The 15,636-nt window shown below is 35.3% G+C and overlaps 1 protein-coding gene and 1 pseudogene across 9 annotated transcripts in view; both read right to left on the bottom strand.

Annotated features, from left to right (window-relative positions):
* Nucleotides 1–15,636, bottom strand: part of PIK3C2G (phosphatidylinositol-4-phosphate 3-kinase catalytic subunit type 2 gamma) — a 423,460-nt gene that overhangs the window by 237,067 nt on the left and 170,757 nt on the right. For all 9 annotated transcript variants that reach the window (XM_028829285.2, XM_028829284.2, XM_028829283.2 and 6 more), the window contains 2 exons: nt 4,639–4,732; nt 1,640–1,734 (listed from right to left, as the gene is read on the bottom strand). In XM_028829285.2, coding sequence (XP_028685118.2) covers nt 1,640–1,734; nt 4,639–4,732 — 189 coding nt within the window. The remainder of the gene's footprint in view (nt 1–1,639; nt 1,735–4,638; nt 4,733–15,636) is intronic.
* LOC144332970 (F-box only protein 3 pseudogene) lies at nt 428–1,145 on the bottom strand (annotated as a pseudogene).

Genomic DNA, 15,636 nt, shown 5'->3' with positions numbered 1-15,636 from the left:
ACACCTGTAATCCCAGCACTTTGGGAGGCTGAGGCAGGCGGATCACGAGGTCAAGAGATCAAGACAATCCTGGCCAACATGGTGAAACGCCGTCTCTACTAAAAATACAAAAATTAGTCGGCTAAAAATACAAAAATTAGTCGGGTGTGGCGGCATGTGCCTGAAGTCCCAGCTACTTGGGAGGCTGATGCAGGAGAATCGCTTGAACCAGGGAGTTGGAGGTTACAGTGAGCCGAGATTGCACCACTGCATTCCAGCCTGGTGACAAAGTGAGACTCTGACTCAAAAAAAAAAAAAAAAAAAAAAAAAGAAAGAAATGTCTGTCCCTTAGTTAGAGAAAAAAAGCAATCCATTTCCTTCTTTACTTCAAAAACACAAAACTAACCAAAACAATCCAGTTCCTAATGTAATGTCACACAGAACCCAGGGCCTGGAACAATATTTCATTCTGGTTTTCTTACTATATGCTGAGAATAATGCAGTTATTTACATTATTGAGAAATCTATTTAGCAGACTAGAATCATCCCAGTGCTTCCATCAGAAGAAGGCTTGCTAAAAAAGGCACGAGCAGCAGCATCTACGAATGGGAACATCAAAGACTCTACTCTGTCTTTCTCCTCATCTTCTTCTGATTCATCCATATCTGCTGAATCATCATCATCATCTTTTTTTCTCCTCCCCCCTTATCTTTCTCTTCCATCTCTTCATACCCCCTCATCATGACCCATTTCCAATCATACTATAGGCACCCTGAATGTTAGACATGCCATATGGAATTGGAGAATGGCAACATTAAAGATATTTAAAGTAAAGGAAATGGTAGGTATAATACCCTTCCACATATCCTGTTGTTCTAGAGAATGTGGTACAGCTACTCTAGTCATACACCCAAACTTGACTGATGATTGGAAATTCACAAGCTACTCCAGGTCCTTGAACTTCTTCCACTTCACCTTTAGCATTCGTTAGTCTCCACTAGCAACTGTCCAACTGACAAGCCTTCTCAGGAATAGCATCTTTTGACAATCTTAATTTGGTACGTGAAGAAATAGTGGGGTGGATGTACAGAAGCTAAGTTCTGGCAGAAAGTATGGGGAAACTGAAATGGTAATATCCTCAGGTGTTGCTACAGAAATTCTGGCATCTCATGAATCAGTCTTATTTCTTCACTAATGATATTTCAAATTTATGCTTTGGGAAAAGTTTAGTGCTCTAGAAATATTCAACAAAATAAGTATTTTATGGTTTATAGCTAACATTGCACAGAAAGTATTTTATACCACATGTTCTTCCAAAAACATTCAGTCTCATAACTAGATTTTATATTAAAATCTTCAAGGAGTAGCTAAACAAATTGTACTTGTCATTTAAAGCTACAAGAAAAGTATCATTCAGATTTGAAATTCTGTTTGGATTTAACTTCCTGATTAACAGTAGCAACTGTCCAACTGGTAGATTTTGAAAATGATGGCAAATTATCCTCTTTAATAAAAATAACATTGACAAAGACTCAAAACTGCCTGAATTTTACGGTCTGTATCAATTATAAGGTAAAGAAATCTTCTGCTTCCTCTAAAGCTGCCCCATAGAGAAGTTGGCAATTAAAAAGGCATCCTTGCCTGTTTTAGGTAATCTTACCAGTAAAGACGATGGGCAACCTGGATGCTTTGCAAGGAGCGGTGGAGTAGAAGTTGCACTAAAGGACTCTCAAGGTTCCATTCAAACTTGACAGCCTGAAGTAAGAGACACAATTACTTTACTTGTCAGTAACAAAATTATACCTGAATACAGAGGGACTTCAGAGGCTTGAGAAAAGACTAGAGAAAACAGCATGCACATTTTAACAAAATGCTAATAACACATTCATGGTTTTATGAGTCGGTGTATGACTAATAACAAAACACACATACATTACACCATTTGGATTTGTGTAGTCTTGCTTCCTTTCCTTGTTATGGATAAGAAATAAGGGCAGGAGTTGGTAGAGTTCAACCATGTGCTGGGGGAGAATACTGACACAAAAAGTCCTGGATTATTAAATACAATATTATTAAGCCATAGATATTTCTTCCTATTTGGAGATGAAATTAATGCACATTCAAAGCCTTAACAGAAATCATCAACTGGTGTATCATTATTAACCTCCAGGCCTTGAGGTTTTGCTTAAAAGTTCAAAACTATTACTACCATAACTCAGTCCCAAATCCTTTCTTTCATCTCCACTGTGAACAACTCTTAAGTTTTTTAGGATACCCAACCGGGTAGAAAACACAGGTAACAATGGCAGCCCCTGCTATCCTTAGGGACCTAATTTAGGACTTCACCTGTCCTCTGCAGGGACTTCACTGACAGCAATCTGTAGCTAAGCTGCTATCATCATCCCAGGAATCTGAATATATGAAAATGAAAACCAGGTTCTCATAAAAATGCCCATTCCTGCTTGAGAGACAAAGCTTCTATCTTTAGTTGTTTGATAAACCATTTAAGTCTCTCTCTCTTACACACACACACACACACACACACACACACACACACACACACAAAGCTTAAGAGTCTAAGCCAGGCTTTATATCACAGTACAGACAGCAGGAAAAAATGAGTACAATATCCAGTCATACATACACTTGAAGAAACACCTCAATATGCTAGCTATCCTCAAGAATGCGAATGTTTATAAATTCCTAAGGTGTGAGGGTGCTGAAGATGAGTTCAGCAAATCTGCATAAACTCCTGATGCTGTCTGAATGTAGAAGGACAATAGTGTGTGCTGTCTTAAACTGTAGCCATGGCCCTCTCTCACTTACATGCTAATGCTGGGCTGGCTAGGTCATAGGTTTTATTTATGCCCTAATAGTGAGCATATTATATGAGCATATGAGCAGGAGGTATGTTTCAGAATTACCTACTTGCTTGCCTTTTTAGATGTCTGCCCCATTATTTCTTCCTGAACCCAATAACTGTTTGTTATTCCTCACTTCCAAGCTTCCTGCTTTACTCTGTCCACCGATACAATTTCCCCCTAAATCCTGCCTGATCATCTAGAATGTAGACAATTTTTCTGGTGAACACCATATTATCTGAAGTGGTTTGCAGTAACCCCTGGGTCTGGGTCTTATTTGGCTGTTAGCTATGAACTGTATGTTCTGTTTTGTTATAGCCTTAGAGTCCTTTCTTACAGCTTTAATATAGACTGCATAATTCCAACATGATAATACATAACAAAATAGCATGATTCCAGAAAAGCATCAACAGGTTAGGATTTTTTATGTGTTGGAAAGTTTGAAATTCAAGGTAGAGTATAGAAGTCTAAGGACAATGAACGTTTTGAAATTCTTCCTTTTTTAAAAAAAATTTCTAGTCACACTATCAATTTCTTTCCATCTCAGGACATTTTATATCCTTCCTTTTTAATCATAACATAGTTGAAACTTTAATTTTGCCTTCTGTGTATTTGCTGTGTTAGATTGTGTGCACCCCTTCTTATAAACTTGGATTTGCGGAAATATGGGCCTCAATGACATTCCTGATGCCAAGTGTACTTACTCAGATAGAGACTTTCAAATGAGTTTAATGTCTACAAACTTTTGTGAAAACATGCTCTCCTGAATTGGGCTAGAAACAGCATGTTGCCATATCCTTGAGTCATGAGATGAACGGTGAACTTGTAAGTTAGATTAACCCTTATTTTCAAGAAAGATTGGATTGTACTCTATGGTACAGCTATTTCTAAACCAGCTCTCTCTCTTAAGGAGATGTTCAGAGAAATTCATAATGTCTGTGCAAAGTCATACTCTACTAAAGTTTATTAATATAGGCTCATTCTACCTGTTTCCAGTCACTTTTCAAAACCTGAGGCAACTGACATTCAAACTAGCTGCAACAACTTGGATCTTTCAGATTAAAAAAAAAAAAAGCTGGATTAAAAACAAAACAAAGCATAAAAAGTCACAAGTTTAGATCTATTTAGCTCTCAACATACAGTCATCCTGGAAAAAACGAAAACAACTTACCTTCTATAGATTAGATATTCTGTTACTTACATGGTCATGTGTGGAATGTGTAATTTAATTGTTTATATTTCATCATATTCAGACTAAATCAGTCTTTGCTTACATTACTAGATAACATTATATTATTTTCTAAAATTACTCCAACATTATGATATTTGATGTTACTAAAATGTACTATTTGGTGACAAAATTTGGCTATTAGAAATTACTATGATAAAATTTATGATCAATATTATAAGCCTCTAAAGAAGTGCAAGAAACTCATAAATTATGAGAAGTTGCCTAGCAAATGATTATTTTCTATATAACATTTATTTGGTAATTTTTATCATTTTATATATACATATTTGTAAATTTTTATCACAAGCATGTCTATTTTTTCATGTTCTAATCAATAAATGAAATCATTTAAAAAAAATTTTCCTTTTTGGAATTAACGTACCTTTTTTGTAATTGTAACAGTTTCAGATAGAGAATGTCTTCCTTACCCATGTTGACATCATTTAGTCCCTTGGGTGGCCAAATTGCAATATCACTTCTAAATAGTCTATTGTTGATTCATTGGGAACCTTTTAGAGAATAATTAGTTAAAACTCTGGGTTTCCTTAGCAACTCTGCTGTTCTTACCTGAACTAGCTGTGGGAGATATTCCAGTAGTTCATCATTCAAGAGGGTGTCTAATTGTTGAACTGCCACTTTACGAATTTCTTGATCTGTAAAACTAATACACAGTAAATATATCCATTAAGCAGTTAATGGTAAGGAAAAATGCATAAGACATGTCAGGGAGAACAGAGAATGAATTCTACCCCCAGTGTATAAGGTAAAACAATTATCCCATAATCGATTAAGGTAATATTAGCACCAAATAATTATTATTTTTCCATATTCCATACTCTCATGTGGACTGCAGTAGGAAATCCTTTCACTAGACTTTGGAAATGTGGTTTTAAGTCTGATTCCTGCCAGCTTTCTTATCTATAAAATGTAGATCATGGATAATCTAAAATCTTTTCTAAAGTAGTATGAAAATCTTTGCTTATTTAGCCAAGCATTTGATAAATAAGTTATTACCAACTGGAGATCTGGTTATATGATTAAAAATGAGATCTAATATTTTTAACCAGTCTTAGCCTGATCTTAACAAAACCCAGAAATCTAAAGTTCTTTACAATAAATAAACAAAAATAATTTAATATGGCTAAATCTTACTAGACTGTGAAGTTCTTGAGGGTAACTGTGCCTTATTCATTTTTGGATGGCATTTGCCTGTTGTAAGATTTAGCAGCCATTAGGTACTTAATAAATATTTTTTATTGAAATAAATTTGTGAAGTTATTTAGCATTTGAAATCCTGTTCCAAAGACAATTTATCCTCAAATGGATTCCTCAAATTGTCATCTTGCTCCATCAGAAGAAACAGATTCAATTATCTCAAAGTTCCGGCTTGGAAATAATTTTGGCTCCATATTGTTTTGACATGATTAGATATTACTAGGGCTTAGATAAGAAGAATTAATTTTAAAGAAACAATTTTTCAGAAAAAAATTAGCATAATGTAAAATGTGAAGGAACCGCTTATAGTAATTTATTTATAAATAAATAAATAAACAAAACAAACTCGAAATTGCTTTTGTAGACAACTAACTGAATGCTTTAGTCAGGTGAGGCCTCTGAAGACTGGCTTCCAGTAGAAGGTTAGAAAACTGTAAAGTCTTAAATGGCCAGTATTTTCTCAGCATATCAGATTACTGAAGGGTAAATTGGGAACTATGCCGCCATCCAGTCAAGTAAACAATGGTATCACACAACTCAACTGTCTTGGATGGCAACTTCAAATGGAATGCTAAGCAAGTTACGTATTTTTTCTTCATTAAACTGAGCATTTTCATTGCAACAAGAATTTTACCTATAAGGTTAGTCAGTCAAAACTCTTATTTCTGACCTGCAAGTACATTTCCAGTATTTTTCTGCCTTTGAGCATTCTAGCAACGAGACGTAGAGAGAACTGCGGTCCAGACACATTTGGTGAAGTATTGCAAAGGTCAGAAGATCTCAGCATAACGTCATGCACAGGTGGAGGACAGAAGGAGTACAATTAAAATGCAAAGCTACAAGCAGGTCAGCTTGTTTTAGTCCATTAAGACTTTAGATTCTCCTAACTAAATGTGATTAACTCTAATTGATTGCTCTCAATTACTGGACCATTTGTCTGAAGCTTGTAGACATCAAGGTCAGTGTAAGGACAGTTTGCAGTCTTGGAGGGAACAGTTTACTAGGTAAGTTTTGTTACCTAAGTGACGACTTGTTAAGTTAGCTAGCAGTCGCCCATGCTTCCCTGTGTGACTATTTTACCTTATTGATAGAAATGACAAAGAAGAAATAAAAAAGGAACATTGCAACAAAAAAAAGCTCTTTGGTGAACATTATACCTTTAACTATAGATTTATTTCCACTAGAATGCAAACTCCAGAAAAGCAGTGACTTTTTATCTGTTTTGTTCATAGATGTGTCCCCAATGCCTTCAGATTTGTAGGCACTCTACATGTTTCTTAGAAGACTGTTGAACCTGAACTCATTATCATTACACCTAAAACATCTTTACTACCACACTTCCTCACTGTAGCCTGTGTTATCACCTTTCTCCAATTACATAGACTTAAATTGTTAAAGGTAATATTTTGCCCCTGTTTGTTACTTTTTTAACCTTTCCCATCTGATGGAATTCTATTCATCCATGAACTCCAAGCTCAAGCATCAATTTACCTGTGAAGCTGTTCCAGCAATATTTTAACACCCTGTGGAGTTGATAACTCCCTTCTCTATAAAATTGTATATTATATACATCATTGAGGACAGGTCATTTATTTATGATTCCCTAGCCCAAGCACAGTTGAATAAAAGTTTGTGGAATTCTTAGTATTCTCTTATCTTTACATCTAATCAGTTGCCGAGTTCTGTTGACTTTTCTATCCTAATGACTCTAGGCTTTAATGCTTGCTTTTAATTTCTTCTGCTGCTATCTAGTCTAGGCCATAATTACCTCATTCTATACTAACATTTTTAATAACAACACCTTATCAAATCTCCTAAAGTAAGTTCATTTCTCATAAAACATTAAATGATTTTCTATGTCCAATAAACCTCCCTTTAGCATACCCTACAATGTAAATATTCAAGGCTAGCAAAACACTCTAGATTTTTCTTCTACCATATTATTCACTGAACCAGTCTGGCTCGTTGATATATTACTTCTACTCTGAAAATGCATGTGCCTTTTCACTTTTGTGCACACTGTAGCATCTGCTGGAAAACCCTCTCTTAGTTCTTTAAGTTCTAGTCCTCCTTCAAAATGTAGATCAAATTCCCTTGAAGGTGCCTCTGTTAGTCCATAGTAGTTACTTCTCTGAATGCCAAGGATATTGACTGGTTGACCCCCACTTAAGATATCACAGTGTGTATTAGAATTTATCCTTTTACATATGTGTCCTCATTCCTCAACTATCGACTAATTCAACTGAAGATGAGGATTGTTCAATATTTTCTTTTTTATTGCTAGGATTTAGCAACTTACTCCACATATAGTTGCAATGAATAAAAATGCATTGATCATGCTGATAATAATTACAAAAATCCTACCATAAAGTCTATTTTATTTCCTTCTGTGTTTTGAGATAGTTTCCATTGGTTGCAATAGATTTAATTTTATAAATACCACTCATATAAATTTCAGATCTTTTTTTCTCTCAGTCAAAAGCATAGGAGAAAAACAAATCTGAAGGCAATGAAAGAGAGGGATGTACAGGTATACCTCAGAGATATTGCAGGTTTGGTTCCAAACCACTACAATAAAATAAATATCACAATAAAGCCAGTTGCATATTTTTTTTTGTTTTTTTTCAGTGTATGTAAAAGTTCTGTTTATACCATACTCTAGTCTACTAAATGTGTAATAGCATTATGTCTAAACAAATCATTAAATTAAAAACGTTTATTAAAAAGACTTTGTGGCTAAGAAATGCTAACAATCAACTAAGCAAGTTCTAATCTTTTTGCTGGTGGAGGGTGCTCCCTCCATGTTGATATCCGCGACTGATCAGTATGGTGGTTGCTGAAGGTTGGGGTGGTTGTGGCAATTTCTTAAAATAAAGACAACACTGAAGCTTGCATCGATTGACTCTCTTTCATAAAAGATTTTTCTGTACTATGTGATGCTGTTTGATAGCATTTTATCAACAGTAGAACTTCCTTCAAAATTGAAGTCAATTATTTCAAGCCCTGCCACTGCTTTATCAACTATGTTTCCATAGTATTCTAAATCCGTTGTTATCATGTCAACAATGTTCACAGCATCTTCACAGGAGTAAATCTCAATAAACCACTTTTTTTTTGCTCATCCATAAGAAGCAACTCCTCATCTCTTCAAATTTGTCATGAGATTGCAGCAATTCTGTCACGTCTTCAGGTTCGATTTCTAATTCTAGTTCACTTATAAGTTCTACCACATCTACAGTTACTTCCTCCACTGAAGACCTGAACCCCTTACTGTCATCTATAAGGATTAGGATCTACTTCTTGAAACTCCTGTTAATGTTGATATTTTGACCTCTTCCCATGAATCACCAGTGTTCTTAATTATATCTAGAATGGTGAATCCTTTCCAGAAGGTTTCCAATTTACCCAGATCCATCCAAGGAATCATTGTCTACGGCAGTTGTAGCCTTATGAAACACTTCTTAAATAATAAGACTTGAAAGTCAAAATGACTCCTTGATCCATGGGCTACAGAGTGGACGTTGTGTTAGCAGGCATGAAAACAACATTAACCTCCTTATACATCACCATCAGAGCTCTTGAGTAACTGGGTGCATTGTCAATGAGTAGTAATATTTTGAAAGGAATCTTTTTTTCTGAGCAGTAAGTTTCAACAGTGGGCTTAACTTATTCAGAAAACCATGCTGTAAACAGATGTGCTGTCATCCAGGCTTTGTTGTTCTATTTATACAGTACAGGCAGAGTCGTTTTTGCAGAATTCTGAAGTGCCCCAGGATTTTTGAAATAGTAAATGAGCATTGGCTTCAATTTAAAATCGCCAGCTGCAGAGCCCTAACAAGAGAGTTAGCTTATCTTTTGAAGCCTTGAAGCCCAGCATTGACTTATCTTACCTAGCTATGAAAGTCCTAGATAGCATCTTTTTCAAGTAGAAGACTGTTTCATCTACATTGAAAATCTGTTGTTTAGTGTAGACACATTCTTCAATGACCTTAGCTGGATCTTATGGATAACTTGCTGCAGCTTCTACATCAGCACTTTCTGGTTCACCTTTACGTTACAAATATGGCTTTTTTTTTCTTGCTTGCTTTCTTTATTCTTTTTGAGATGGAGTCTTGCTCTGTTGCCCAGGCTAGAGTGCAGTGCCGCAATCTCAGCTCACTGCAACCTCTGCCCCCCAGGTTCAAGTGATTCTCCTGCCTCAGCCTCCTGAGTAGCTGGGATTTTAGGCACCCACCACCATGCCTGGCTAAGTTTTGTTTTCTTAGTAGACATGGGGTTTCACCATCTTGGCCATCTGGTCTTGAACTCCTGACCTCATGATCCACCTGCCTCGGCCTTAAAGTGCTGGGATTATAGGCATGAGCCACTGCGTCCGCCTGACTTTTTTCCTTAAACCTCATGAACAAACTCTGCTAGCTTCAAACTTTTCTTCTGCAGTTTCCTCATCTCTCTCAACCTTCATGAAATTGAAGAGAGTTAGGGCCTTACTCTGGATTAGGCTTTGGCTTCAGAGAATGTTGTGAGATTTGATCTTTTATCCAAATCACTCCAACTTTGTCCCTCGCAGCAATAAGACTGTTTCACTTTCATATCAGTTCTGTCTTCACTGGAATAGTACTTCTAATTTCCTTCAAGAACTTTTCCTTTGCATTCACAATTTGATTAACTGTTCTGCACAAGAAGCCTAGCTTTTGGCCTATCTCGGCTTTCAACATGCCTTTCACACTGTGCTTAATCGTTTTAAGCTTTTGATTTCAAGTGGAAGACATATAACCCTTCCTTTCATTTGAATACTTAGAGGCCATTGTAGGGTTATTAACTGGCCTAGTTTCAATATTGTAGGGTCTCAGGGAATAGGGAGGCCCAAGGAGAGGGAGAGAGACAGGGAGCAGCTAGTAGGTGGAAGACTCAGACCACACACAGCATTAATGGATTGAGTTCACTCCGTACAGTGGGTGCATCTTGTGGTGCCTCAAAACAATTGCGATAGTAACATCAACAATCGCTGATCACAGATCACCGTAACAGATATAATAATGACAATAATACTTGACATATTGTGAGAATTTCCAAAAAGGGACATAGTTACACAAAGTAAGTACATGCTGCTGGAAAAACCTCACCGATAAATTTTCTTGACTCAAGGAAGCCACAAATCTTCAGTTGTAAAAACACACTATCTGTGAATTACAGTAAAGTAGAGCACAATAAAGTAAGGTATGCCTGCATTTGTTTTTTTCAAAAAAAGGAGAACAAAAAATTAGTAATACAGTACCTATGGAGTATAGTCAAACAGGAAAATTGTGTATTTGTATCAATATATGCAAATGCTGGGAATAATTTTTTGCACTTTAATGGAAAGAGATGTCTCTGTGTATTCATTACTATTGCTTGAAGTTCAAGAAGAAACTGAAAGAGAAATAGCTTTAAAAACTAACCACATGACATTCTGAGATGTGACTAAGGCCTAACTTGACATTAAAGCCTATCCGAACATAGCTTGCATCTGACTATTTTAGGAAGTGTTGGCCACATTAAAAATGATGCCAGTAGTGCTGCTGACGTTCCTGGAACATGGGCTTTTTCATACTTGTTAGCAATATAGGTCAACATGAATCAAAACAAAAACAAAAAAAACTTTTAAGTGTGCTTATTTTTTTGATCTATCTATTTACCTTTTGGGAATTTATTTTAAGAATATGATGAGTGATGTGTGTGAAGATATGTGTATGCAAACAAAATTGGGAATAATTTAAATGTCTAAAAATTAATAGTTAAATTAAATATGATCTAACTATGTGATGGAATATATGCATTCCTTAAAAATAGTAAAAAAATGTTTAATCAAATAAAAATACTAACAGCCAGTTTTTGTAGTATAATACCATTTTAAAAATATGTACATGTTTCTCAATATGATTAACAAAAGGATGGGAAGGACCAAAATATTAATACCAAATATCTGAATGGAAGTGTCATAGATTATTTTAATTTTCCTTTTTAAGCTAAGTTTTAAAAAGTTTTTCAAATTTTCTATAAGAAAGTTTTATTAATTACTAAGAAAGTGAATAATACTTTTTAAAAGTAAAGCTTGTCCAACTAGTTAATGAATATATATGAATAATTACAAACTCATGACTAACACTAGAAAAAAGCTTCAAATCATATGCCCTTTTTAGAGTATACATTGTTGTGTGAAAGAACAAGCATTCTACTTTTTAGTTGACTTAGAATTTTCTTCTAACCTAAGATACCTCTGGAGAATTTATGCTTAATTTGATACCTTTTCAGGGCCCCTGAACTCAGGTATAGATCGATGGACAAATAGGTTCCACAAGTCCTGGCATTTCTTGTCTGTGATATTATCCGAAATTATTTAAACACTCTTTTGGGATATAGTTGTTGGCATTTCATGCTTAGTAACTTGATCCTCAATGAGGTGAGGGCTACCCATTATTTCTCTGATTTTGGTGTGATATTTACAGACCGAAATGTCATATGTAATAGAAGAACTGCAACCTATTTTGAATTTCCCACAGCCAGGTTATCCTGCTTTATTTGATTTGCTTGAAAAATACACATATAATTCCTGCATGTCACACCAGGAGACACTGTTTAGCAATTCTGTTAACCTTGGAACTACTAATTACTATTGAAGTGGATATTACACTTTGAGCGTGGGAGAGAAACAAAATACTGCCAGAAGATTCATTGGGCTGATGTCAACTAGGACCTTAATTATGTTTATAAGAAACTTCCTTATAATCAATCATAAAATAGATTATTACAATGTAATAAATGGAGATCTGGTTTGAGATATAAAAAAGATAAAGGTCAGTAAAATTTCATTGTTTCTTGGGAAGGAGATCATGTAAAGCAAAAGAAATTTTCATTTATTAGGAAAAATATTTCTTAAAATTAGGCTTAACAAGGGTTCGTGTACAATAATCAATTCTTTAAGGTTATTCATTATTCTCTGTGTTTACCTAAACACTTTATGTTACTTAATTTACTTTCCCAAATGTGCCTTAGTAGGGAGGAAACAAATCACTCTGTCTTTCTGTTCAGGATTTAGCTGGCCTCCAAGTTGAGCTAACAATTGAGTTTCTAGAATCTGTTAAAGGACAAGATCTCATCTCTAAGATAAATATAACTCTGTACAATAACCATTAAGAAATTACCTACACTTGAACATGGGCCATTGTCCAACGAAGACATTGAGAGACAAAGAAAGAAATACTCCATGAAGACTAAGATTGTAAGGGTTAATAAAAAGAATCAAAGACACGTGGCTAAAAGTTCTGAAGGTGGAAAAGGTATAATTAAAGCAACGTCATGATTACTTTCAAAGGAACTTCAGTGAAATAGCAACTCTATATCTTGCCAACAATGTAGGGTAAACACAAAATGGAGGGCCAAGAAAAGGATTAAGATGAAATGGTAATGCTTACATGTGCAGGGAAGGAAGAGCACTAAGAGTTTAGGTCACTCTCCAGCTCAAGGTGGAAATAATAAGTGACCAGTGGTTAGGATTTGTTGTACAACAGTGGTTTTCTAATGCTGTGTGTCAGGACATTTTTACATTCTTAAAAATTATTGAAGACTTCAAAGAGTTTTGGCTTATGTGAATGATATCTATCAATAATTATATTAGAAATAAATTCAGGACATTTAAGAAATATTTATTAATTCATTTACAATCACATTAATAAACCCATTTTATGTTAACATAAATAATATATTTCTGAAAAGAATATTTCCAAAACAAAGAATATTTGGTGAGATTAGCAATATTGTTTTATATTTTTGCAAGTCTCTTTAACGTGTGCCTTAACGGAAGAGAGCTGAATTATCTTACTGCTTCCATGTTAAATCTGTTGCCTTATTTTAAATCACGTGGCCCCTGGAAAACTCCTCTCTACACTCATGAGCAAATGAGTGTGACAAAGGAAAATGGCATCTTAGAATTATTATGGAAATAATTTTAGACTTGTAACACCCCTGTAAGCATTTTGGGGATTTCAGACCTCACTTTTAGAACCTCTGATGTACAAAGCACAGTTTGCATGGGTCATCGTTATGTGGCCATAAGTTAAGGAATTATCCCTTGTGGTCTGTTTCTCAACCTGTGTTTTCTCTGGACTCAAATTATCTGTGAAGTCATCTGACCAGCATTCAGACTTGGGAATCGTCATTACTCTTCTCTTTTCTCAAACATTTACAATTCCTCTCATCTCAGAGCACTGTAGGAATATCCAGAGGATTTAGGTAAATGTCTATCGGGCCAGTGGAGTCATGAAATAGAATTTCAACAGAATAATATATTTTTCAAGTTCTTCTATTTGACATAAAAAAACAGTTATATTCATTTTTAAAATTTTCTCCCCTTATTGTTTTTTTCACTTGTTCCTCTTTTTCTAGTTTGAAAAGGATATAGGGAAAATATCATACTCAAAGAACTTTTGAAGTGATGGGTGAAAGCCAAATGCGATGTAACAAATGTCGACCTTTAAAAAAAGCAACTTTGAGTAAACTGAAAAGCAAAGAAATCTGAGATCAAATTTAAGTGTAATGGAAATGTCAGACTTCAGAATACACAGCAAGAATTCATGCAGAATATGCCATGAGGCTATTCACAGCTAAAAGCCCCAATGTCAGGTTAGAATTAGAAAATCATCAGAAGTGCAGAACTGTTTCTCCAACAGATTTTGAGTCTGATGACACACTCAGCATCAGCTTGGAAGAAAAATGTCAATATGAATATCTCTGCTATTTTTCTAGTACTAAAAATGATCAGATGTGACAGAAGAATTTTTTTTTCTAGGCAAAGTGGTGAATAGGATTTTTAAAGATGATTGTAAATGTCTATCTACTGAATAATTCATGCTCTTTCAAGGATTTTTATATGGTTACAGAATATTAGAACCCAAAGAAACTTGAGACCTAGTTTAATCTCCTTATACAGATGAAAAAACTCAAACTCAGAGTATAAGCAGTTTTCCCAAAACCATTTGTTTGTGGCACTGAAATGTCATCCAAATATCCAAAACACTAGGCCAGTAGGCTTTCTACAGCACCCCCAGCATGGACCTTTCATTTTTTTTGACTGGATATTTTTATATGTACTTATATAAAAATCGCAAGATTATCTTGGGTATATTATTTATTTTATTGCATTCTAAATGGATCAATAAAGATATTTAATAGTAAGTAATGTGATCTGTGTAATTGGACTAGGGCATTGGCTGAGTCATGATCTAAAGGGAATAATAATGAATCTCAGACCCAAGGAGACATGTAACAATACAGATATATTTCCTGGTGGATAGTATATGGACTTGAGTATAGAAATTGGGAATTAACTAGATAGTCATTGTATTAGTGAATTAAAATTACTATTTACAATTAAAGAGCAGTTCTTGATTTCACTCCTGTTATATAATTACACGTTGATTTTACATGTAGCTAGTCTTAAAAAGTCACTGTCATAAAGCCAGTAGTGTATTGAAAGCACCATGTAGATACTATGTTTGGATGCACTAAACATTATATGTAAAAGCAACATGATGCACTGAAAAGGATAGAAATTTTGGGTTTAAACATCAAGGCTGTTCTTTTATTACCTTATGTTCCCTCTCTCTAAGCAAATTCATCTGTATCCTTCATTTAATTCATATCTTTCTGTGGATGATTAGAAAACAAACTGGAGTCTCTAGCTTAGATTTTTTGAACAACCAAATCTGTAAATGCAATCATTTCAAAACACCTCAAAGCCAACGAATCCTAATCTGAATAATCTTTTTTAAAATTATTTATTTATTTATTTATTTATTTTTGAGATGGACTCTCACTCTGTCACCCCAGCTGGAGTGCAGTGGCGCGATCTTGGCTCACTGCAACCTCCACCTCCTGGGTCCAAGTGATTCTCCTGCCTCAGCCTCCTGAGTAGCTGGGGCTACAGGCCTGTGCCACCATGCCTGGCTAATTTTTGTATTTTTAGTAGAGGCAGAGTTTCACCATGTTGGCCAGGCTAGTCTCAAACTCCTGACCTCAGATGATCTGCCAACCTCACCTCAGCCTCCCAAAGTTTTGGGATTACAGGCGTGAGCCACTGTGCCCGGCCTGAACAATAAGACTCTTCTAAAATTTGCTTGTCAGCTAGTGTGCCCCATGTTGGTGAATCTTTCTATTATGACCTACTTACATAAGACAGAAACATAGAACTGAGCCTTGATATGGTTTGGATTTGTGTCCCCACCCAAACCTCATGTTGAACTGTAATCCCCAGTGTTGGAGGTGGGGCCTTGTGAGAGATGATTCACTCATGGGGGCAGATTTCCCCCTTTGGTG

This window comes from Macaca mulatta, chromosome 11 (genome assembly GCF_049350105.2).
Source record: "Macaca mulatta isolate MMU2019108-1 chromosome 11, T2T-MMU8v2.0, whole genome shotgun sequence".
Taxonomy (NCBI): domain Eukaryota; kingdom Metazoa; phylum Chordata; class Mammalia; order Primates; family Cercopithecidae; genus Macaca; species Macaca mulatta.
Note: the sequence above shows the minus strand (reverse complement) of the source record. Positions and strands in the feature narration are given on the sequence as shown.